This window comes from Tachyglossus aculeatus, chromosome 27 (assembly GCF_015852505.1).
Source record: "Tachyglossus aculeatus isolate mTacAcu1 chromosome 27, mTacAcu1.pri, whole genome shotgun sequence".
Classification (NCBI taxonomy): domain Eukaryota; kingdom Metazoa; phylum Chordata; class Mammalia; order Monotremata; family Tachyglossidae; genus Tachyglossus; species Tachyglossus aculeatus.
In genome coordinates, this window is record NC_052092.1 from 28,023 (window position 1) to 53,835 (window position 25,813).

A 25,813-nucleotide genomic window follows, 5' to 3' on the forward strand; every position below is an offset into this window, starting at 1 on the left:
CCTGTGACCCTGATTCATTATTATTAGGTGTGGCACCTGCTCAGCTGGGCAACATATAATAAAACAGAATTGGTAGACCTGTGCCCTGGCCACAAGGAGCTGACAGTCTACAAGCAGCATTGTCTAGTGGATAGAGCATGGGTCTGGGGGGGTCAGAAGGACCTGTGTTCTAATACTGGATCTGCTGCTTGTCTGCTGTGTGAACTTGGGCAAGTCACTTCACTTCTCTGGGCCTCAGTTACCTCATCTGTAAAATGGGGATTAAGATTGTGAGCCCCATGTGGGACAGGGACTGTGTCCACCCTGATTAGCTTGGACCAACCCAGACCTTAGAACAGTGTTTGACACATAGTAAGCTCTTAATAAATACCATCATCATCAGTATTATTGTTATTATTATTACTATTATTATAGAAGCACTCGCTGAACTAGTCTTGAGTATGTCACCTTCTGTGCAGAGTGGAAGTGGTGTTAGTGTCCTTAGTGCCTGCACAAGAGCTCTGCCAGCCAAGCTCCTGTTTCTGTCCAGGGTAAATGGGTTCCAGAAAAGCTCAGGCCCAGGATGTCACACTTCAGACCTAGAGGGGGTTGAAATAGGTATTCCCACCTGGCCATCCACTGCCCAATCAATCAATCAATCAATCAGTGCTATTTATTGAGTGCTTACTGTGTGCGGAGTACAATACTAAGTGTTGGGAAAGTTCAGAGAACCAGAATGAGGCTCTGACCTCCTGCTTGTCCTTGGCCTAGACATGGATGTCTTCCCCTCGGGTAGTACCACGCCAAACTTCCACACCTCTATGCTTCCAGCCATTTCCCCAAGTCAGGTTTTCAGGCAACCACATGGCTGAAAACCTTAGTGTCTGATTTCTGTTAATCAGCTTGTTAACTTGGCCCTTGCAGCTTTGAACTTCAGCGTTGCTAAATATTATCCTACAAACCTCGGCTTTGATATTTTCTTTCATTATCTCGCCCGGTTAGTGGTGCTGATTAAATCCGGACTTGGGTCATTATCTGTTTTGGAAATCTGGTTCAGCCAAGAGTCTCTGGGGTTTTCACAGAGCTCTCAGCTGAGTCCTGGCTGGGGCTTTTAATTTGATATTTTTTTCCTTGGATCACCTTGAACATGGGATAAACAGGAAGTTTAGTCCTAATTTGATGATATATTTGTCAAGCAAATGTTTCTAATTCTAATAGGCTGTGGGCAGGGTTATCAGCCACAGTGGCTTTAATCCCCAAGAAGGTAGATGAGGCTAAGGAAACTGCAAATCACACCTGAAATCACAGTGTCCTATGGAGGTTGGCCCTCTCCTCCAGCAGGAAATGATCAGTGAGCTTGATAGGGCCAGGAAAGTATGGCCTGTACCCTGAAGTCTAGCGGACAATCACTTTCCCGAGCCTGATGAGATACAAATCAATTGAAATGAAGGTAGATGAGATCGAAGTACAGTGAGTAGGTTGGCACTAGAAGAGTATTAGTAGGCTGTAGACTGTAATCTCATTATGGGCAGGGAATGTGACTGCTAATTCTGTTGAGTTGTAGTCTCCTAAGAGCTTTGTAAAATGCTCTACATATAGTAAGCGCTCAATAAATACCACTGATTGAGGGACTGAGGTTATTGGGTGATTGGAAGTCATTGCTAAGAAGTGTTCGGGGTCACGTAACACAGAGTAATCAGTCAATCAACCACTGGTATATTTTGAGTGCTTACTGTGAGCAGAGACTACTCTACTAAGTGCTTGGAAGAATCCAAGAATCATTTCCTTTTTTCCCACTCCCTTCAGAATCACCCTGATTTTCTCCCTTCATTCACCCTCAGCCCCAAGATACTCATATATACATTCATAATTCATTTATTTATATTAACGTCTATCATCCCCTCTAAACTGTAAGCTCATTGTGGACAGGGAATGTGTCTGTTATAATGTTATACTGTACTCTTCCAAGGGCTTAATATAGTGTTCTGCTTCCAACAAATAAGCACTCAATAAATATGACTGATTAATTAATCCAATACAATAAAGTTGATAGATGTGATCCCTGCCCCTCAAGGAGCTTACAGTTTAGGGAGAAGCATCATGGTCTAGTAGATAGAGCAGGGGACTGAGAGTCAGAATACCAGCTCCGTCACTTGTCTGGGTGACCTTGGGCAAGTCACTTAACTTCTCTGTGCCTCAGTTACCTCATCTGTAAAATGGAGAGTAATCCTGCAAGCCCTATGTGGAACAGAGCTCAGTTGTGTCCAACTCAATTATCTTGTATCTACTCCAGTGCTTAGTACAGTGTCTGACACGTTGTAAGTACTTAACAAATACCATAAAAAAGAGGATCTAACAATCCAGTGGGGGATCCTACAATCTAGTAGCACTATATCAAATCCAGCTGACTTTGCCTGAACCTCCACATATAGAGTGGCACCCCTGATCTGGCCCTTTGCACCAGACATGATGCATCCCTCTCCTTGGTCCCTTTGATCGCAAGTGCTTCTAGCAGAGGGAGGCTGACCTTAACACAGATCTTTCAGTGCCTGTTCCGCAGTGCATTCTGCATTCCAAATCAGCCAGCTTTCCACAAACACTGACTCTTTGTGACTCAGCATTCAGGAGTCCATTTTCATTTGGAATGTGGCCCAGACCCTCTCCACTGGAGGGTTTCACCCACACAAGCAAATGAGGCAGAGAAAGGCATTGAATCTATTTATTGAGCACAAAAAAGAGGAAAGCAGGGAGGCCCAAAGTGTCCCCAGACCTATGAAACAGGATGGAGAGCTGTGTGGGGAGCAGAAGCCAAGCTGGGTGTCTGGTTCTCTGGTCCTGGTGTAGGAGAGTCTCCCTGGGGCACAGATGATCTGCTGTCACTGGAAAACAAACACAATGCAAGGACTTAGACAGGGATGCACTGGCTGATGACAGAACAGTGTCATGTGATGGGACATTAGCCACCAGTGATGAAAGCAGATTCCTCATGGGCAAACTCAAGGGGCTGTTTCCAAAATGGGCCTGATAATACGAAGATAAGGCCCAGGCATAAGGTCTGGCGAAGACAGCAGAGTGGGTGATGGTTTCCCCAGTCCACCCCAGATCTGAGCAGCTCCTGTTCCCAAGTCAGCCTAAAATTGTCCCTGACCTCCCCAGGGCTCCAGATCTGGGCCAATCACATATTCTGGAGGCCTTCATGAATAATCTCTCATCTCTCTATGTCCACGCCGACCAAAGTCCTTGTTTGCTCATTCCCACCCCACACACTCCCTAGTAGCACTTTATGTGCAGATCTTTAAACTCTTTTCTTCTCCCACCTGTAATTTATTTTAGTGTCTGCCTCCCTCATTACGCTGTGAGAACCTTGTGGACAGGATTTATGCCTATTACCACTATTGTACTCTCTCAAGTACTTAGTATAGAGCTCAGCACAGAATAAGTGCTCCATCCATACTCTTGATTTATTGACAATTCAGGCATATCTGTTGCTCCTAGGCACTGACACCCCATGTACACATAGAAACACACATGCACACTCACACACATTTTCCTGTCACCAGAAGAGCAATGGTGACTGAGTCTTTTGTCTTCCATTTCTGGCCTATTCCAAGTCTAACACTGACACCCCTGACTGGGACCGGATTGGTGTGGCTTGGGGAGAACGCTTCCTGATTCAATCCATCAATCAGGCTCACGGGTCCCTTCTGAATAACGTGGTCCTTAGATGAGCTTAGGGAAGCAGCGTGGCTCAGCGGAAAGAGCCCGGGCTTTGAAGTCACGGGTCATTGGTTCAAATCCCGGCTCTGCCACTTCATCATCATCATCAATCGTATTTATTGAGTGCTTACTGTGTGCAGCTGTGTGACTTTGGGCAAGTCACTTCACTTCTCTGGGCCTGAGTTACCTCCTCTGTAAAATGGGGATTAAGACTGTGAGCCCCGCGTGGGACAACCTGATCACCTTGTAAATTCCCCAGTGCTTAGAACAGTGCTTTGCACATAGTAAGCACTTAATAAATGCCATCATTATTATTATTATGAGCTGAGCATTGCTACTTTATTCCAACGTGGTCTTTCTTGCAGGGATTTTCCTTGTTTCTTTGGCAGCCTGGAATGAGCCATGTTTGTACAGATCTTATGCTGAGCCCACGCACGCCTTTGTTTCTACTCAGTAAAGCAAAGGGGAGGGATATGAGGTGGGTCTGATTGAGACCAGGGGGTTCGGGAGCTTGGCTCTCTGTGGGCAGTAATGGTGTCTACCAATTCTATTGTAATTCTACTTTGTCAAGCGTTTAGTACACACAGCAAGGGCTCAATAAATACCACTGACTGATTAATTGAATGAAACCCTGTGGCTGTGTCATATTTTTCATCCTTAACTTTTTTTTTCTTATTTCTTTAGAACGAAAATCGTGGTATTTTTTAAGTGCTTACTATGTGTCAAGCACAGACTAAGCTCTGAAGTAGTTACAAGATCATCTGCCTGGTATAAGGGAAGCAGCCAGGTATAGTGCATAGAGCATGGGCTTGGGAGTCAGCAGGTCATGGGTTCTAATCCCAGCTCTGCCACTTGTCTGCTGTGTGACCTGGACAAATCACTTTACTTCTCTGTGCCTCATGTCCCTCATCTGTAAAATGGGAACTGTGAACCCAATGTGGGACAGGGACTGTATCCAACCCGATTTGACTGTATCTACCCCTGTGCTTACTACAGTGTCTGGCATATAGAGGGCACTTAACAAATACCATTATTATTATTATTATTATTATTATTATTATTATTATTATTATTATTATTATTATTATTATCAAGTCCAGCATGGAGCTCACAGTTTAGATAGAAGGGGGCAAAGGTACAGAATCCCCACTTTGCAGATGAGGGAGCTGAGGCACAGAGAAACTAAGTGACTGCCTTAGGCCTCCAAACTGACAAGTGGTAGAGCCAGGATTAGAACCCAGGTCCTCTGACTCCGAAGCCCCTGCCCTTTCTACTAGGCCATGCTGCTTCGCTATTCATTCAATCATATTTATTGAGCGCTTATAGTGTGCAGAGCAGAGAAGCAGCATGGCTCAGTGAGAAGAGCCCGGGCTTGGGAGTTAGAGGTCATGGGTTCTAATCCCAGCCCCGCCACTTGTCAGCTATGTGACTTTGGGCAAGTCACTTCACTTCTCTGGGCCTCAGTGACCTCATCTGGAAAATGGGGATTAAAAGTGTGACCCCATGTGGGACAACCTGACTACCTTGTACCCCGCCCCCCTCCGCCAGTGCTCCGAACAGTGCTTGGCACATAGTAAGTGCTTCACAAATGTCATCATCATCATAATCCGCACTGTACTAATCACTTGGGAAGTATACAGGTCGGCAACATATAGAGATGGTCCCTGTCCAACAACGGGATCACAGTCTCAAAGGGGGAGACAAAAAAAAAACCCAAAACATGTAGACAGGTGTCAAAATCGTCAGAACAAATAGAATTAAAGCTATATGCATTTCACTAACAAAATAAATAGAATAGTAAATATGTACAAGTAAAATAGAGTAGTAAATCTGTACAAATATATACAAGTGCTGAGGGGAAAGGAAGGAGGTAGGGTGGGGGAATAGGGAGGAGGAGAGGAAAAAGGGGGCTTAATCTGGGAAGGCCTCCTGGAGGAGGTGAGCTCTCAGTAAGTCTTTGAAGGGAGGAAGAGAGCTAGCTTGGCGGATGTGCAGAGGGAGAGCATTCCAGGCCAGGGGGAGGACGTAGGCTGGGGGTTGACAGCAGGACAGGCGAGAACAAGGCACAGTGAGGAGGTTAGCGGCAGAGGAGCGGAGGGTGCGGGCTGAGCAATATAGAAGGAAAGAAGGGAGGTGAGGTAGGAGGGGGCGAGGTGATGGAGAGCCTTGAAACCGAGAGTGAGGAGTTTTTGCTTGATTCATAGGTTGACAGGCAGCCACTGGAGATTTTTGAGGAGGGGAGTAACATGCCCAGAGCATTTCTGTACAAAGATAATCCGGACAGCAGAGTGAAGTATAGACTGAAGTCGGGAGAGACAGGAGGATGGGAGATCTGAGAGGAGGCTGATGCAGTAATCCAGTCGGGATAGGATGAGAGATTGAAACAGCAAGGTAGTGGTTTGGATGGAGAGGAAAGAGTGGATTTTGGCGATGTTGTGGAGGTAAGACCAGCAGGTTTTAGTGACCGATTGGATGTGTGGGGTGAACGAGAGAGCGGGGTCGAGGATGACACCAAGGTTGCGGGCTTGTGAGACGGGAAGGATGGTAGTGCCATCTACAGTGATGGGAAAGTAAGGGAGAGGACAGGGTTTGGGAGGGAAGATAAGGAGCTCAGTCTTGGACATGTTGAGTTTTATATAGTGGGCAGACATCCATATGGAGATGTTCTGAAGGCAAGGAGAGATGAGCCTGGAGGGAGGTAGAGAGAACAGGGGTGGAGATGTAGATTTGGGTGTCATCAATGTAGAGATGATAGTTGAAGATGTGGGAGTGAATGAGTTCACGAAGGGAGTGAGTATAGATAGAGAACTGAAGGGGGCCAAGAACTGACCCTTGAGAAACCCCTACTGTAAGGGGATGGGAGGGGGAGGAGGAGCCCACAGAAGAGACTGAGAATGAATGGCTGGAGAGATAAGAGGAGAACCGGGAGAGGACAGCATCTGTGAAGCCAAGGTTGGATAGCGTGTTGAGGAGAAGGGGGTGATCCATTCATTCATTCATTCAATCGTATTTATTGAGTGCTTACTGTGTGCAGAGTACTGTACTAAGCGCTTGGAACGTACAAGTTGGCAACATATAGAGATGGTCCCTACCCAACAACGGGCTCACAGTCTAGAGGGGGGAGACAGGCAACAAAACAAAACATGTGGGCAGATGTCAAGTCATCAGGATAAATAGAAATAAAGCTAGATGCACATCATTAACAAAATAAATAGAATAGAAAATATGTACAAGTAAAATAAATAGAGTAATAAATCTGTACAAACATATATACAAGTGCTGTGGGGAGGGGAAGGAGGTAGGGCAGGGGGAGGAGAGGAGGAGAGGAAAAAGGAGGCTCAGTCTAGGAAGGCCTCCTGGAGGAGGTGAGCTCTCAGTAGGGCTTTGAAGGGAGGAAGAGAGCTAGCTTGGCGGATGTGTGGAGGGAGGGCATTCCAGGCCAGGGGGAAGACGTGGGCCAGGGTTCGACGGGGGATGGGCGAGAACAAGGCACAGTGAGGAGATTAGCAGTAGAGGAGCGGAGGGTCCGGGCTGGGCTGTAGAAGGAGAGAAGGGAGGTGAGGTAGGAGGGGGCAAGGTGATAGAGAGCCTTGAAGCCAAGAGTGAGTAGTTTTTGCTTGATACATAGGTTGACTGGCTGCCATTGAAGATTTTTGAGGAGGGGAGTAACATGCCCAGAGCGTTTCTGCACAAAGAAACTCTCTCCCTACTGGAGGACTGTGCCACCCATGGCTCTATCTTGACCGCAGGGCAGGTCTGGGCGTTGTCCTCTTTCCACATTAGAAAGATGAGCTTCAAGGTTGGAGAGATTCATTGAGCAGTTTTTTTTAAATGAGTAGTAGTTAGATTCTGCCCTCGGCCATTCTGCCCTGAGCTGTGTGATGCCAGGGGGCTGTGGCTGTAGGGCTTCGAGCAGAGTGGACATGCAATTGTGGGAGCGGGGGTCCTCAGGACACACTCAGGCCTCCTCTGGGGATGGACAGAAGAACCTTGGTGTCATAGGAGCAAAGTGGCACTGGAGCTTTTCCTCTGGTCCCAGGCCATGGACATTTAGAGCTCTGGACTCTCTTCAGGTTTTGAGGTACCTAAATTAGCGATCCTAAGGGTCCAATCGGGACACCCACGTCAGAAGTGTTTCAAAGGAGTATGGCCCCCCTCAGCATGCCATCCTGGTTCAAGTCTTAGGTGATACACAGTGTTGAAGGCAGGCGAGAAGTCGAGGAGGATTGATAGCGTAGGAGCCACTGGATTTGGCAAAAAGGAAGTCATTGGTGACCCTTGAGAGGGCAGTTTCGGTGGAGTGTAGGATGCAAGCCAGATTGGAGGGGGTCAAGGAGAGAGTTGGCGTTGAGGAATTCGAGGCAGCGAGTGTAGACGACTCATTCTAGGAGTTTGGAAAGGAAGGGTAGGAGGGAGATAGGGAGATAACTAGAAGGGGAGGTGGGATCAAGAGAGGGGTTTTTGCGACTGGGGAGACATGGGCATGTTTGAAGGCAGAGGGGAAGGAACCAGTAGAGAGTGAGCGGTTGAAGATGGAAGTTAAGGAGGGGAGGTGGTCGAGATATTTCATAAGATGAGAGGGAATGGGGTCTGAAGCAACTGATGGATGGGGGAGCACTTGAGAGGATGGAGGAGATCTTATCTGAAGATACTGCTGGGAAGGATGGGAGAGTAGTGGAGAGGGTTGAGAGTGGGAGGGATGGAGAAGGGGGAGGGGTGACTTTGGGGAGCTCAGACCTGTTGGGGTTAATTTTACTAATGAACTGGGAGGCCAGATCGTTGGAGGTGAGGGATGGAGGAGGGGGAGGAACAGGGGGCCTGAGAAGGGAGTTAAATGTACGGAACAGCTGATGGGGATGATGGGCATGGGTGTCAATAAGGAAGGGAGAAATAGTTTTGCCTGGCAGAGGAGAGGGCAGCGTTAAGACAGGAAAGGGTAAACTATGTGTTTGTTGCTATATGTTTGTCACTAACCCCTTTCGCCCTCCTTACTCTTAGACTGTGAGCTCACCAATGTACTTCTTTCCCAGCACTTAGTGCAGTGCTTTGCACATGGTTGGCACTGAATAACTACTATTACTCCTGCTGCTGCCACTAAGTGGCTAGGAAACATATACTCCTCCTGGCACTAAGATTTCCCTCTCCCTCATCCTATCTCCAATTTGGGGGCCTCATTGCAGTCTGTTCTTTGCCACCTCTGGGGTCCAGTTACATTCCTTGGTCACCAGAAGAAGGGGGTGATGGGTGCAAAGGTTGACACCACGAAGTATGGACTCACCTCTAAAAGTTCTTTGCCACAAGCATCTGTGGAAAGAAATCAATACATCAATCAGTGGTTTTTACTGAGTTCTTGCTCTGCGCAGAGCACTGGACTATGTGCTTGGGAGGGCACAATATAACAGAGTGGGTTGACACATTCCCTGCCCATGACAAGATCGCAGTATAGAAGGGGAGATAGACATTAATATAAATGAATGAATTATCGAACTGGACTGAAGTGTCCTAGGGTGGAAGGAAGGGTGAATAAAGGGTTCAAATCCAAGTGCAAGGGTGATGCAGAAAAGAGAGGGAGAAGAAGGGAGCCTGAGGTACTCCCCTTCTTTGAGAAAATCTTCATCTTGGTGTGGTGCGTTACAGGGGTGACCTTGCATGGAGACAGAGGGCTGGCCAAAATGACTTCCCAGGGTCCCTTCCCACCCCATTATTCCCGAGAGCTGGGAGATAACCCTGGGGCCTCGGAAAGAATGAGCTGTCTGAGCAACATGGACCCGATTCATCAATGATGGCTGCCCTTCTCAGCTCCTGATTGGAAAGGGGCAGTCACAGTCAGGATTGGGCCACAGACCTGATTTGGGAAGCATGACCATCATGTCATCGCTGAGCCCCACGGTGGGGTAGAATTCTTTGAATTTCTTCAGACCTTCGGGGCTCACATCTTGCGTCCGACCTGCAGGCAGAAGGAAGGTTGACCTTGGGCAGTGACTTATCATTTCTACTTTCATCAGAGGGAGCAGGTACAGGCCTGGGACAGAAAGTAGCAGGGAACAGGGAGAGAAAAGGCAGGATGGCCTCCTCCCTTGCAGGGGAGGTTGGGGTTCACGCCACATCCAACTGTATCCCACCCCCAGCCCCTCTTCCCAGCAGTTTGCATGAATTTCTGGGCCTTGAGGTCTTCAAAGACCAAGCAGTGACTCCTACCAAGTGTGAATCAGCTACCTACCAGGAAATTCAGGCTTCCCCCAATACACTTTGGCCTCGGTTAGCCAGAAATATCAGGCAAGGGGCTACCGGGGCCCAGTTCCCGAGTCTCAACCCTCACACGTTGATCTCCACTCCCCACTTACTGTACAGTTGGATATTGGTGCTGGTAATGCCTTTCACATCGCTGAAAGCATAGAGAATACTGAAGTTCACATAGTCAGTCGCTACTACCCTCACGTCCTTCTGGGCCAGGGCTGGAAGGAAAAACAGAGGAGTCCTCAATCAGTCAGTGGTATTGAGTGCTTACTGATGCAGACAGCACTGGACTAAATACTTGGGAGAGCAGGACACAGTAGAGTTGGTAGACATGATTCCTGCCCTCAACTAATTTACGATCTAGAGGGTGCTTGGAGCCCAAACTTTCATCATCCCAAAGCACGGAGTTGGTCCACTCTGGTCCCACCCTATACCTCCATAAGGAGACACAACCAGTATGTGCTGAAACTGATCCCCCAGCCTCTGCTCCTCATTGTTCTTTGTTCCCACCTAGAATCAAAGCACCGAAAGCAAACTCACCGAGATTCGAGTAATGACCGTCTTGGGACTCCTTGATTAAGGTCGCCTCCATTTTTTTACATCCTTCTGGCCTGGAAGAGCAGCAAAACCCATCACCCCCTGCTTGCTGACTCTGCCAACACTCCCAACCAGGGAAAACAAATCTTCAGTGTGGAAGGAGCCTTGGCTCTACCGAAGCATCATTCTGGCTTCTGGCTGGCTCCACCTTCAGAAAGATCTAGGAGCTTAGTCCAGTAGACCAGATGTGCTTCCCTGGAGCTCTAACCCAAACCCCCTATTCTGGGATTCCAGATCAGTTTTCACCCCCTGCCCTTCCCCAGCCTCCAGTCCCCATGGAATCCTGGCCTGACCCTTTTACCAATTTTCCCATCCACAGGCAGATGTCTTTTTCTTTCTTCTCTGGCTTTCTCTGTCAGTAGATTCCCACTCTTCTCCTTTGGGATCCCATAAAACCCAACTATACCAACCTCATTAATAATAGTGTTGGTATTTATTAAGTGCTTACTATGTGCCAAGAACTGTTCAAAATGCTGGGGGAGATACAAGGTAATCAAGGTTGCCCACATGGGGCTCACAGTCTTAGAGAAGCAGCATGGCTCAGTGGAAAGAGCCTGGGCTTTGGAGTCAGAGGTCATAGGTTCAAACCCCGGCTCCACCAATTGTCAGCTGTGTGACTTTGGGCAAATCACTTAACTTCTCTGGGCCTCAGCTACCTCATCTGTAAAATGGGGATTAAGACTGTGAGCCCCCCGTGGGACAACCTGATCACCTTGTAACCTCCCCAGTGCTTAGAACTGTGCTTTGCACATAGCAAGTGCTTAATAAATGCTATTATTATTATTATTAATCCCCATTTTTTACAGATGGGGGAACCGAGGCCCAGAGAAGTGGAGTGACTTCCCAAAGTCACACAGCTGACAAGTGGCAGAACCAGGATTAGAACCCACGACCCCTGTCTCCCAAGCCCGTAACGCTGCTTCTCTTCTCATTCCATTTCTGCCCACACCAGGATCAGGTTGCAGCTTCCAGGGTGACCTTTCACCTGTGTCCCCAACTCAAATGCCAAGATGGATCAGAGAAGTACAGTGAACTGTATTGCATGAATTCATTGGTTTATCTGGGCACCCTTGGACTTAGGACGTAGTGACTGTGAGCCCCGTATGGGACAGGGAACCATGTCCAGCTTGATTATCATTTATCTACCACAATGCCTAGTGTATTACTTGGCACACAATGAGCATTTAGCAAATACCACGGTTTTTATGATTTTACTGAACTTTCTATGCCAGGTGCTTAGTTCAGTGCCTGGCACATTGGAAGTGCTTAACAAATACCATAATTATTACTATGAATATATAAATAGTATTAAATTAGTGGGTCACATCGAGAAAGCAGTGTGGCTTGATGGAAAGACCACTGGCTTGGGAGTCAGAGCATGTGGGTTCTAATCCCAGCTCTGCACTTGTTTGCTGTGTGACCTTGGGCAAGCCACTTAACTTCTCTGTACCTCAGTTACCTCATCTGTAAAATGGGGATTATGACTGTGAGTCCCACGTGGGACAACCTGATTAGCTTGTATCTACCCCAGCAGTTAGAACAGTGCTTGGCACATAGGAAGCCCTTAACAAATAGATTAATTATTACTATTATCATTAACAATGCACTGTAGCCCAATGACTTGCCCAAAGTCATGAAGTAGGCAAATGGCAGTACAGGGATAAGAACCCAGGTCCTCTGACCTGCAGGCCTGTGCTTCTTTTGTTTTTTGTTTGTTTTTTAAATGGCATTTGTTAAGCGCTTACTATGTGCCAGAAAGTGTTTTAAGCACTGGGGTCGATATAAGATAATCAGGTTGGATAAAGTCCCTGTTCCACATAGGGCTCCCAGTCTTAATCCCCATTTTACAGATAAGGTAACTGAGACACAGAGAAGTTAAGTGACTTGCCCAAGGTGACACAACAGACAAGTGAAGGAGCCAAGATTAGAACCCAGATCCACTGACCCCCAGGACTATCCTCTTTCTATTGGGCTTCCACTTTTCCTCTCCCCAGACGAGTTCTGGGACCCTCTGGGAGGTAGGGTCAATGGTGACCCTTGCTTGGCACATAGTAATTATAATGTTGGTAGTTGTTAAGCGCTTATTATGTGCCAAGCACCGTTCTAAGCACTGGGGGAGATACAAGGTAATCAGGTTGTCCCACGTGGGGCTCACGGTCTTCATCCCCATTTGACAGATGAGGTCACTTGAGGTACTGAGAAATTAAGTGACTTGCCCAAGGTCACATGGCAGACAAGTGGAGGAGCCAGGATTAGAACCCACGACCTCTGACTCCCAAGTCCGGGCTCTTGCCATAACACTTAACAAATACCATAATTATTATTATTATGTTCAGTCCACTCTGAGGTGTCACACTTACCCAAGTAAACTCATTTTGATATTCAGGTTCCCACCATCCAGAGCCTTGATGACAGCAATTGACATCTTCAGCATGTCCTTGGTGCTCAGAAAGTGCTTTTCGTCTGATACCACGGCCACCAAGTACCAGTACCCTGAATACTGGAGAGAGTATCCTCTAAGTGGGTCTCTTGATTCTTTTCCCTCTACCAGCATCTAAGGCCAGGCCACCTATAAGTTCTCCATCCTCCATTTACCGTGAGCCCCATGCAGGGCAGGGACTGTGTCTAACAATTCATTTGTACCTTCCCCAGTGTTTAAAAAAGCATTTGACACATAGCAAGCGTTTAAACAAACCTTCTTCATATGCTGTCAAGTCATTTCAGAGTCATAGCTGCTCTATGGACATACCCTCTTCAGAACGTACCATCTTCTACGGCAGTTCTGGCTTGGGAGTCAGAGCTCATGGGTTCTAATCCTGACATTTGTTCATTCTCCTGGGGGTTTGGTAGTGTCCGGCCGCCTCACTGGGCCCACGGACTGGGCCTGAGGCTGTTCTTGGAGGAAAAGAAGCCACGTGGCCTATTTGATAGCCCGTTGTTAGGTAGGGACCGTCTCTATATGTTGCCAACTTGTACTTCCCAACCGCTTAGTACAGTGCTCTGCACACAGTAAGCACTCAATAAATATAATTGAATGAATGAATGAATGAATGACTCTGCCGCTTGACTGCTGTGTGACCTCGGGCAGGTTATTTAACTTCTTTGTGCTTCAGTTACCTCATCTGTAAAGTGGGGATCAGGACTGTGAGCCCCATGAGGGACAACGACTGTGTCCAACCTGATTTCCTTGTATCTACTCCAGCACTTAGTTACTTGGCACATAGTTACTGCTTAACAAATACTCCAATCATTCTGGTGTGTGTATCTGTGGAGTTTCTCAGTAACAATACAGAATTGGTTTATCATTGCCTTCTTCTGCACAGTAAAAACTTGAATCTCTGCTATTGTCTTTAATCAATGTTTTGATCACTTGGTCATCCTCCTTTGAATCTTTCCCATGCCGCTGCTGCCCAGCACAGGTGAATCAACGTCGTCTGATGCTTTGGCTTAGATCTTTCCATTATGAGTAGCACTATATGACATAGCTCTAAGCTTCATCAGTGTATGCAAACTCTCTGCCATGATAAGATGTCGATTTAAAATATCTTCTCTCTGTCTGTGTCTACAGAATACTGGGGTTACCAGGATAGCTGTGTTGACACCCCCGATCTCTGTTCTTTCTCCTGTATCCAACATCGCCTTCATTGTGAACAACTCCCACAAGAAACTCCCAAGTCATTTCTAGGGCACATAATCTGATGTCACAATTCTGCTCCTTTTAGCCACAAGCTATGATTACTCCCTCTGTCCCAATTGCCACTGCTTCCAGATTTAATAACCCCTTGCCTGGACCACTGCAGGCTTTCCTTCAATGCCCACTTCTCCCTGCCCTCTACTGCCTTCTGTACCGTTCATTCGTTCATTCATTCAATTGCATTTATTGAGCGCTTACTGTGTGCAGAGCACTGTACTAAGCGCTTTGCTGGCCCTATCCCAGCCAGCCCCAATTTCTACTTCTACACCTTCTCCTACGTCTGCAACAAATATCTGAGATGCTATTCTGTAGACTGCCAAGCTCTCACCTGTCCTTTAATTAAATAACCCCAGAAAACCTTCCCCCCCTCTTCCAGGAAGGCTCCCTTGATTAGTTGAAAGAGAAATGCCAGTCTTTACCCCTACCATCTCACCCAGCCTCTCTGTGCAATTTAGTCATGCAAATTCCCTCTAAAATCACCCCATTAAATAGATTTCACCTCTGAGAGGCAGGACCTTAAGAGAGTAAGGCATGCAACTCTACTGAATTTCAGAAAAAGAGTCATTTGGGGAAGGAGTCTCTCTCTTTCTCTCTCTCTGTCTCTTTCTGAGGGAGCACCTCTGAGGGAGCAGAAGCCACAGGCCCTCAGGAGTAGAGGCAGGTCATTGCTTGTGCTGTGGCCCAGTATGGTCCTTAGGGTACCAGGACTTCACCATGAATACCCCTACCTGACCCTCTACTCACCACTTCCTGGCCTTCTTTCTCAGCGCCCTCCTCAAACCTCCCATCACACCCAGGATTGCATCCCATCAGCTCACTTCCAACCAACCCATCCCCTCTCCAGTTCCCCACCCCAGTGAGCCCTGTGGAAGCCCCGCTCTGTCAGGGGCAAAGTCACCTTCATCCTCGATCTGTTCCTGGCCAAGTCACTGCTCCTCCTAATAATGAATAATAATTTGTTAAGCTCTTTCTATGTGCCAGACACTGTACTAAGCTCTGGGATGGATACAAGCAAATCAGGTTAGACACAGTCCCTGTCCCACATGGGGCTCACAGTCTTAATCCCCCCTTTTACAGATGAGGTAACTGAGGCACAGAGAAGTGAAGTGACTTGCCCAAGGTCACACAGTAGACAAGTGGTGGAGCCGGGATTAGAACCCATGACCTTTGGACTTCCAGGTTTGTGCTCTATCCTCTAGATCATGCTGCTTCTTAAGACACACAGCAGGCAAGTGGCGGGGCTGTGACTGGAACCTATGATCTTCTGATTTCCAGGCTCCTCGCTGTCATGGGGGCCTGGCTCACTCCAGAAGAAATTCTCTCCATTGCTGCTCTCTTTCCCAAGGGGGATTGTTATTGTTAGTAATGTTATCATCATCATCATCATCATCATCATCATTATTATTGTATTTGAAAGCCCTGTTTTAAGTGCTGGGCTAGACACAAGTTAATCAGACTGGACAGAGACATTGTCCCATATGGGGCTCTGAATCTAAGTAGAAGGGAGAACAGGTATTCACTTTTCCCCACCCCCCAGGGCTCAAGAGGAAAGTAAGAGGAGCTGCCCAGCTTCTTGTCACCCACTGCTGCTTTCACAACATCCCACACCCTCCATTCCCCCCTTTCTCTTGCTGTAAAACCCTGACATCCCTCTCAATTGCCAATCACTGCAATTACTAGTTACCATCAGTTATCACCTCTACTTCCCTACTTCCAATATCCTGAATTTTAATACTTTTCTCACCTTCCTTCTCTCATCATCCACCCCTATATTTATCCTTAGGGGCTTCAATATCCCTGTAGAATTTCCTGAGGATCCCCCAGATGCCCGTTTCCTCTCATTCCTCAACCTCAGCGACCTCCTACTCCACCCCACCTCACCCTTTCACCAACTCAGACCAAGAAGCATCACTAGTTCTGACTCAGCCACCTGCCGGCTGTGTGACCTTGGCCAAGTCATGTAACTTCTCTGTGACTCAGTTTCTTCAGCTAAAGTAATGGGGATAAAACACCTGTGCTCCTGCCCTCTTACACTGTGGGGACCATGTGGGACAGGCACTGTGCCTGTTCTGATTGTAGTGTTTTCACACCCGTCTTAGTACAGTGTTTGGCACATGGTAAGCACTAAACAAATAATAATGCTATTACTATTATCAGTATTAGAAGCAGCATAGCCTAGTTGAAAGAACACAGGACTGGGAGTCAGGAGACATGGGTTCTAATCCTGGCTCTACCACTTGCTTACTGAGTGATCTTTTAACCTCTTTGTGCCTCAGTTTCCTCATCTGTTAAATGGGGATTAAATACCTGGTCTCCCTCCCTTTTAAGGTACTAGCCCCAGGTGGGATAGCAACTGTGTCTGATCTGATTGCTTTGTGCCAGGAACTGAACTAACCACTGGGGTAGATACAAGCTAATCAGTTTGGACACAGTCGATGTCCCATATGGGATTGAGAGTCTTAATCCTCATTTTACAGTTGAGAGAACTGAGGACCAGTGAAGGAAAGTGACTTGCCCAAGATCACACACAGCAAATGTAGGCAGAGTCAGGATTAGAACCCAGGTCCTTCTGATTCCCAGGCCCATGTTCTACCCAGTAGGTTAAGCTGCTTCACTTAGTAGAGTTCTCTGCACACAGTAAGCACTCGGTTTATGCCGCTGATTGATTGATTGAGGAAGGCACATTCAAGTTCATCACAATGATGGAATCTGGGATTACATATGTTCCGTGGGAGGATTTGAGGTAGTTCCATCCTTCAAAGAAATTCCAGGTGAGGTGACTGGAAAGGATCAAAGAACGAGTCTGGAGAAGACACTCCAGTGACAGAGTGTGGGTAGGACAGTTGGCAACAAGGGATTTCGAAAAACGCAGCACTAGAAGTCCCTGCTAAAATGCATCTGGCTGCTTTGGTTACCAGTTCCTGACACCGCAGTGCAGACCAAAAACTGATAGACTAGCTATCAGCCAAGATAATTAATCAGTAGTATTTCTTGTGTGTCTCCTCTGGATTCAGAAGCTGTACTAAGTATTTGGGAGACTTAAAATAGACGGAAAAGATAAGATCCCTTGGCCTGTGTCTATGGTCTAAAGGAAAGACAGACACTCAGTAATTTACAGATAGGAGGAAGAAGTGTTTATGGAACTAATGTGTACAAAAGTGTCATAGGAGGTGTGAGTGTGGAAGTGCTAAGTTGGTACAAAAAGGCTGAGATGATAGTTGAGGGGACGTAACTTGGGGAAAAGAAAAGTTAAATGAGGAAAGCCTTCTGGAGGAGGTGGGGTTTCAGAAGGCTTTTGAAGATGGGTAGAGGTGTAGTTTGTTGGATTTGAAAGGAAAGGGATTCCAAGCAGGAGGAAGAGTGAGAGACTGGGGTCTGAGGTGGGAAAGTTGAGAATGATTCACAGTGCGCTAGGTGAGCTTGGGAGGAACTGCGAGAGTGAGGTGGGGTGTAGTGGGAAAAGAATGGATAGGTAAGAGGGACAAAGTTATTGCACTGTCTTAAAGCCGATGGTCAGGAGTTTCAGCTTGTTGTGGAGAGGAATAGGTAAGATGGGGAGATTTTAAAGTAGTGGGGAGACTTGTACAGAATGGAATTTTGAAGCGATGATCCAAGCAGACGATAGAAGTAAAAATGGGAAAAGGTAGAGGCTGAAGACAGGGAGACCAGTGAGGAGGCTGATTCTGTAGATTAGGTGAGATATAACAAGGGCCTTAGATTAGAGTAGTGTCCGTTTGGATAGAAACGAAGGGGTCGATCTGAGAAATGTTGTGGATGAAAAACCAAAAGGAGATCACATCCTGAGTCAATCGATCAGTCAATCAGTGGTACCTATTGAGCACTTACTGTAATAGTCACTTGGTAAATACAGTGCTCTGCACATAGTAAGCGCTCAATAAATATGATTGATTGATCCCCGATATCAAGGAGCTTACAGTCTAATGGAGGATCTGACTGAATGTAAGAGTTGAAAGAGAGCCAGGAGTCAAGAACAGGGCCAGGGTATGGCTTCTGGAGGCAGGGAGGATGTTTGGTAGTTGACTAATAATTAAAAACTTAATACTCTTTTACTTAACTTGAAAAGACTTTCCTATCACTTTCTCCCACGATCAGAGCTGCTGAGCTCCAGGTTCATCTGGGATCATCTGAGTTTCCTCAGCGTTGGAACCAATAATCTCTGGCAGCCCAGCTCTGAAAGTAGGTGATATGAGCTAAATAGGCCCATCTTCTCTTCCTGGAGCCTGGAGTCCAGCAAGGGAACATGTTAAGCTTGTGGCGGTTATAGGCCAGTAGAGGATTCTGGGAGCAGTAAGTGGTGTGGCAGCAACAAGGTCATGGTTGGTGACTTGGGAAATACTATAGGATAGACGTAAGGAACACTTTCAGGAATGAAGGGAAGTGGCTTAGTGGAAAGAGCCTTGGGCCTGGGAGTCATACCATGCCGCTACCTTGCTGGTTCAGTCTCTCATCTTATCCCGACCGGATTACAGCATTAGGCTCCTCTCTGATCTCCCATCCTCCTGTCTCTCCCCACTTCAGTCCATACTGCATGCTGCTGCCTGGATCATCTTTGTGCAGAAACGCTCTGGGCATGTTATTCCCCTCCTCAAAAATCTCCAGTGGCTGCCAGTCAACCTACGCATCGAGCGAAACCTCCTCACTCTCGGCTTCAAGGCTCTCCATCACGTCGCCCCCTCCTACCTCACCTCCCTTCTCTCCTTCTTCAGCCCAGCCCGCACCCCCCACTCCTCTGCCACTAACCTCCTCACCGTACCTCGCTCTCACCTGTCCTGCCGTCGACCCCCGGCCCACGTCCTCCCCCTGGCCTGGAATGCCCTCCCTCCACACACCCACCAAGCTAGCTCTCTTCCTTCAAAGCCCTACTGAGAGCTCTCCTCCAAGAGGCCTTCCCAGACTGAGCCCCCTTTTTCCTCTCCTCCTCCCCATCCCCCACGCCCTACCTCCTTCCCCTCCCCACAGCACCTGTATATATGTTTGTACAGATTTATTGCTCTATTTATTTTACTTGTACATATTTACTATTCTATTTATTTTATTAATGATGTGTATGTAGCTATAATTCTATTTATTCTGATGGTATTGACACCTGTCTACTTGTTTTGCTAAGTTGTTTGTCTCCCCCCTTCTAGACTATGAGCCCGTTGTTGGGTAGGGACGGTCTCTACATATTGCCAACTTGTACTTCCCAAGCGCTTAGTACAGTTCTCTGCACACAGGAAGTGCTCAATAAATACAATTGAATGAATGAGTCAGAAGACCTGGGTTCTAATCCTACTCTGCCACTGGTCTGCTATGTGACCTTGGGCAAGTCACCTCATTTCTCTGTGCCTCAGTACCACATCTGTAAAATGGAGATTAATAATGATTATAATAAGCACTGTTCTAAGGCCTAGGGTAGATTCAAGGTAATCCCCATGTAGGACATGGCCTGTGGCTAACCTGATCACTTTGTATCTACCCCCAGCACTTGTTTTGTGCCTGACACATAGAAAGTGTTTTTTAAAAATCTCCTGCCCTCAATCTTGGAAGTTTCTCTTTCTCTGTGGACAGTTCTCCACCCTTTAAGCTCACTACCCTGTGCCAAACCACCAGAGCCATATCAATGAAGAATCTTGAGTCATACCTGTTTCACATCAAGTCCAGGTTGCACAGGGACCTCTGCCTGGGCCCGGAGACCCCAGACCAGCCCCAGAACAGCACTCAACAACACAAGCTTCATCTTCCCAGTTATCTGTACCGTACACCTTCAGACAACAGTGTCAGCTCAGAGCGGAAGATGGTCCCAGCCACTTCACAACCTGTGTATTTATATCCTCCCACACTATCCGGGAGGTGATAGCCTGTCAGTGAAAATGACAACAAAATCTCCCATTCATCTGGCTTTTCTTTATGTAATCAGTTGCACAAGAGCTGAAGAGCCTGTTTGGGGTATAAATTGGAGGTTGGTGTCAAGGTTTCTCCAGATGTGGCACATGATAAAGTGTTTCCCAAGAGCACGGGAGAAGAGGTGTTTTGTCTCTTGAGGAAACACAAGTGTTGGATTTCAGAGGACTGGGAGGCTCAATTGTATTTGTTACGGCATGTGTTAAGCTCTATGTGCCAGGTACTGTGCAAAGCACTGGGGTAAATGCAAGATAATCAGATTAGATACAATCCCTGTCCCACATGGAGCTCACAGTCTTAATCCAGATTTTACAGATGAGTTAACTGAGGCAAAGAGAAGTAAAGTGACTTACCCAAGGTCACACAGCAGACAAGTTGTGGAGCCGGATTTAGAATTCAGGTCCTCCTACTCCCAGGCCCGTGCTCTTTCCTCTAGGCCATGCTGCTTCCCTATTAAGGGAGAGATAAGAGTTTACATCTCCTCTTGGAGTTTTGAGGGTGATGTGGCAAGGATCCTATAGAGACATCTTTTCATTTCTTAAGTTACATCTTTGGTAACATTCTTCTATTTTATTCACTACACTGGAAATGGACAGCTTTATGGGCAAATATAGGAAGGCCACTTGAAATAGGCCCGACTTTTCCACTCTCCTAAGCCCTGGCTGAGGGCCCTCAAGATGAGGCAAACATTAGGGAAGTCCCTCCATACCTCTACCCAGAGGGTAAAACACAGTTGATGTTTGTGATCATGGAGATGGAAATAAGGGTAGAGATGATGGTGAGGGAGACTGGAGTTGATGATGATGATTTTAGAATTTGATTCCCTTGAGGACCAGGAACCATGTCTAATTCTGACCCTTTTATTCTTTCTCAGCACTTAGTGCAGTGCTCAACTTACTGCACACATTTAAATACTATTATTAATAATGATAATAATTGTGGTATTTGTTAAGCACTTACCTTGTTCCAGGCACTTTACTGAGCTCTGGAGCAAATTGGGTTGGACACCGTCCCTGTCTCACATAGGGCTCACCATCTCAATCCCTCTTTTACGGGTGAGGTAACTGAGTCCCAAAGAAGTGAAGTGACTTGTTCAAGGTCACACAGCAGACACGGGGTGAAGTCAGGATTAGAATCCATGACCTTCTGACTCCCAGGCCTGTGGTCTATCCACTACACGATGCTGCTGCTATTGAAAATAATAATGACAATAATAATGGTACTTTTTACATGCTTAATATGTGTCAGGCATTGTTCTAAGCACTGGGAGTAGATACAGGCTAATCAGGTTGGACACAGTCCACGTCCCACATGGGGCTGACAGTCTTAGTCCCCATTTTACAGACGAGGTAACTGAGGTCCAGAGAAGTGAAGTGATTTGCCCAAGGTCACACAGCAGACATGTGGCTGAGCCAGGATTAGGACCCAGATCCTCCTGATTCCCAGACCCGTGCTCTATCCACTAAACCACGCTGCTGCTGCTGCTCCTGCGACTGCTAATACTATTACTACGACTACAATAATGACAATTAGGCTGGGTTGAGTGATAGCAATGAAAATGCTGATAGCGGGGAGGGTGATGATGATTATGGTTATGATAATTTTATTTGTTAAGTGCTTACTATGTGTCAAGCATTGTTGTAAGTGCTAGGATAGATCAGCAGGTAGGACACAGTCCCTTGGAGTTTTGAGCAGCTGTCTCTGCTTCTTCCTGTCCCATTCTCCTGCCCTCAGAGAGTTGACCCTTCCTCATTTTTTGTGGTATTTATTAAGTGCTTACTAAATGCCAGACACTGTTCTAAGCACTGGGAGTAAATACAGGCTAGTCAGGTTGAACACAGTCCATGTCCCACAAGAGAAGCAGCATGGCTCAGTGGAAAGGGCCTGGGCTCTGGAGTCGGGGTCGTGGGTTCAAATCCCGGCTCTGCCAATTGTCAGCTGTGTGACTTTGGTCACGTCACTTTACTTCTCTGTGCCTCAGTTCCCTCATCTGTAAAATGGGGACTAAGACTGTGTGCCCCCCCCGTGGGACAACCTGATCTCCTTGTAACCTCCCCAGTGCTTAGAACAGTGCTTTGCAATCAATCAATCAATCAATCAATCATATTTATTGAGCGCTTATTGTGTGCAGAACACTGTACTAAGCGCTTGGGAAGTACAAGTCGGCAACACATAGAGACAGTCCCTACGCAACAGCGGGCTCACAGTTTAGAAGGGGGAGACAGAGAACAAAACCAAACATACTAACAAAATAAAATAAATAGAATAGATATATACAAGATAAATAAATAGAGTAATGAATATGTACAAACATATATCCATATATACAGGTGCTGTGGGCAAGGGAAGGAGGTAAGATGGGGGGAGGGAGACGGAGACGAGGGGGAGAGGAAGGAAGGGGCTCAGTCTGGAAAGGCCTCCTGGAGGAGGTGAGCTCTCAGTAGGGCCTTGAAGGGAGGAAGAAAGCTAGCTTGGCGGATGGGCAGAGGGAGGGCATTCCAGGCCCCGGGGATGACGTGGGCCAGGGGTCGATGGCGGGACAGGCGAGAACGAGGCATGGTGAGGAGATTAGCGGCGGAGGAGCGGAGGGTGCGGGCTGGGCTGGAGAAGGAGAGAAGGGAGGTGAGGTAGGAGGGGGCGAGGTGATGGGGAGCCTTGAAGCCGAGGGTGAAGAGTTTCTGCCTGATGCACAGATTGATTGGTAGCCACTGGAGATTTTTGAGGAGGGGAGTAACATGCCCAGAGCATTTCTAGACAAAGACAATCCGGGCAGCAGCATGAAGTATGGATTGAAGTGGAGAGAGACACAAGGAGTAAGCGCTTAATAAATGCCATTATTATTGTTATGGGGCTCACACTCAATCCCCATTTTACAGATGAGGAAACTGAGGTCCAGAAAAGTGAAGCTCAAGGTCACACAGCAGACATGTAGCAGAGCCAGGATTAGAATCTGGGTCCTTCTAACTCCTAGGTCCATCCTCTGTCCACTAAGCCATGCTGCTTCTCTGATTCTCCCAATTATTATATGGATGAATCTGTTCAGAGCCCACAATATTTTTGAAAGGGTGTTTCAAGTGGAAATAGCTACTTAATATCCAAAACTGATTGCCAGAAAAACCAGTAATCCACCTCTCCAACGAGGCTCAGTGGAAAGAGCCCGGGCTTTGGAGTCAGAGGTCATGGGTTCGAATCCTCGCTCCACCACGTGTCTGCTGTGTGACCTTGGGCAAGTCACTTAACTTCTTGGAGCCTCAGTTACCTCATCTGCAAAATGGGGGTGATAACTGTGAGCCCCATGCGGGACAACCGGATCACCTTGTATCCCCCCCAGGGCTTAGAACAGTGCTTTGCACATAGTAAGTGCTTAATAAATGCCATTATTATTATTATTATTATTATTATTATTATTATTATTATTATTACCCCCTCAGGCAAAGATTTGAAACCATGTAGTCCTAGTGCAATGGAGTTAAAGTAGTAGCAGGATTTATTAGGTAGTGGGAATTAGAAATGGTCCCTGTTCAATGAAGAGCTCACAACCTACGTGCCCCAAGTCCTGTCTCTAATCTTGCCTCTATGTACTCAGATTTTACCCAACTCCTTGCTATAAAGCAGAATTTCCTCCTCACCCCAGCCTTGTCTTATTTCTCTACATCCACGAGGAGGCCTTCCCTCTCCCTAGCAGGCTCCGGCACTTACATGGCTGTAATTTCAAAATTATAAATCCTCACTAATGCTTTAAAGATAAGGAAAGGACGTGGCTGAAACTTAACACCGGAGCCTTCTAGATGATCGCTGAGTATCACCAGTGTCTCTGGGCAGCAACAGTGTAGACTCCGATTTCATTGTTCACCTCCTCCAGGAGGCCTTACCAGACTAATCCCCTTTTTCCTCTTTTCCCCCCCATCTCCCCGGCCCTACCTCCTTCCCCTCCCCACAGCACTTGTATATATATTTGCACAGATTTATTACTCTATTCATTTTCCTTGTACATATTTATTATTCTATTTATTTTGTTAATGATGTGCATCTAGCTTTAATTCTATTTAATTCTATTTGTTCTGACGACTTTGACACGTGTCTACATGATTTGTTTTGTTGTCTGTCTCCCCCTTGTAGACTATGAGCCCGTTTTTGGGTAGGGACCATCTTTATATGTTGCCAACTTGTACTTCCCAATCGCTTAGTATAGTGCTGTGCACACAGTAAGCGCTCAATAAATACGATTGAATGAATGAATGGAGTGATTTAAAAAAAAAAACACTTTCAGCTGGTCTTTATTAAATGGGTAATTCTGATAAAACTCCCATGATGAATCTCCCAATGTCAATGATATGCAAGAATGTTCCTTTTAGGGTACAAGTTGATTTGGGAATCTTTTTGCAAAGAGACATTTGCTTTTACAGATTGGGATGGGTGTAGAAAACCGCAAATTTTCTGGCACTCTAGAGTGTAAGCTTGTTGTGGGCAGGGAACATGTCTATCAACTCTGTTATATTGTTCTATTGTACTCTCCCAAGGGCTTAGTACAGTGCTCTGCATACAGTAAGCACTCAATAAATACAGTTGATTGGTTGATTGATTGATTGATTGATTCAGAAATAGCATGAGATGGTGGATAAGTTTGTGATTAGGGATGCTTACCCAAGGAGATAGACCGAATAACCCCTTCTAAGATCATTATGGTCAGGGAACCTACCTACCAACTCTCTTGTATTGTCCTCTCCCAAGTACTTAGTACAGTGCTCGGCACATGGTAATAATTAGCACTGATTGATTTGTTGATAACAACCTTCTGTCCTCATTATCTTGGTCATAGCTGTCAATATCATAATGATCCATAGACTCATAATTATCCCGTGTTCATTGGGGCCCTGAGGCCGATTCACCCTGCCCAGCCACTGACCTCCCCACTTCTGAAGGGGACATTCCCCAAAATGATCCAGAGTCCAGTGAGGAGCTTCGAGCCTGGGTTTATTTCCCCTTGAGAGGGCAATTCCAAAAGAAAGCAGGCAGGATCCCAAACCCCGGGGTGGAGAGAGAACTGGGCTGGGGAGGGGGCGGAGATCCAGAAGGAGACGAGGAGAGAAGCCAGGGTTGATTCTGGCAGGATCCATCAGCGGTTTCCAGGAGAGAGATGAAGGTGACCATCACTGCAAAACAGGAAAGGGCCAGTCACTGACTAGAAATCCACATAGATGGCCACTTGGCTGGCACCAGAAATCCTGGGTTGCCTTGTGGCAAAGGGCATCTGCCTGTGAAGTAACCACTGAGTCATCACTCAGTCATATTTATTGAGTGCTTACTGTACGCAGAGCACTGTACTAAGCCCTTGGGAGAGTACAATGTAACAATAAACACATACAGTCCCTGCCCACAATGAGCTTACAGTCTAGAGGGGGAGAGACCATTTGTCTGACAATGATGAGGATGATGCTCGTACTTGTTAAGTGCTTACTATGTGCCAAGCACTGTTCAGATTGTCCCACTTGGGGCTCACGGTCTTAATTCCCATCTACAGATGAGGTAACTGGGGCACAGAGAAGTTAAGTGACTTGCCCAAAGTCACACAGCTGACAAGTGGTGGAATCAGGATTAGAACTCATGACCTCTGACTCCCAAGCCCGTTCTCTTTCCACTAAGATATGCTGCTCCTATTCAGTCTGGTTTATACTGGACAGTCTG

The 25,813-nt window shown here is 46.8% G+C and overlaps 1 protein-coding gene across 1 annotated transcript in view; it reads right to left on the minus strand.

Annotated features, from left to right (window-relative positions):
- Window positions 1–2,684: 2,684 nt before the first annotated feature.
- The window catches only part of LOC119946558, a 33,794-nt gene continuing 10,665 nt past the window's right edge, over window positions 2,685–25,813 (minus strand). Inside the window, 10 exon segments of the mRNA XM_038767948.1 lie at window positions 2,685–2,858; window positions 8,975–9,000; window positions 9,542–9,643; window positions 10,041–10,151; window positions 10,474–10,544; window positions 12,891–13,030; window positions 19,869–19,989; window positions 23,828–23,864; window positions 25,035–25,164; window positions 25,166–25,281. Of these exon segments, the coding sequence (XP_038623876.1) occupies window positions 2,856–2,858; window positions 8,975–9,000; window positions 9,542–9,643; window positions 10,041–10,151; window positions 10,474–10,544; window positions 12,891–13,030; window positions 19,869–19,989; window positions 23,828–23,864; window positions 25,035–25,164; window positions 25,166–25,281 (857 nt within the window). The 3' untranslated portion in view covers window positions 2,685–2,855.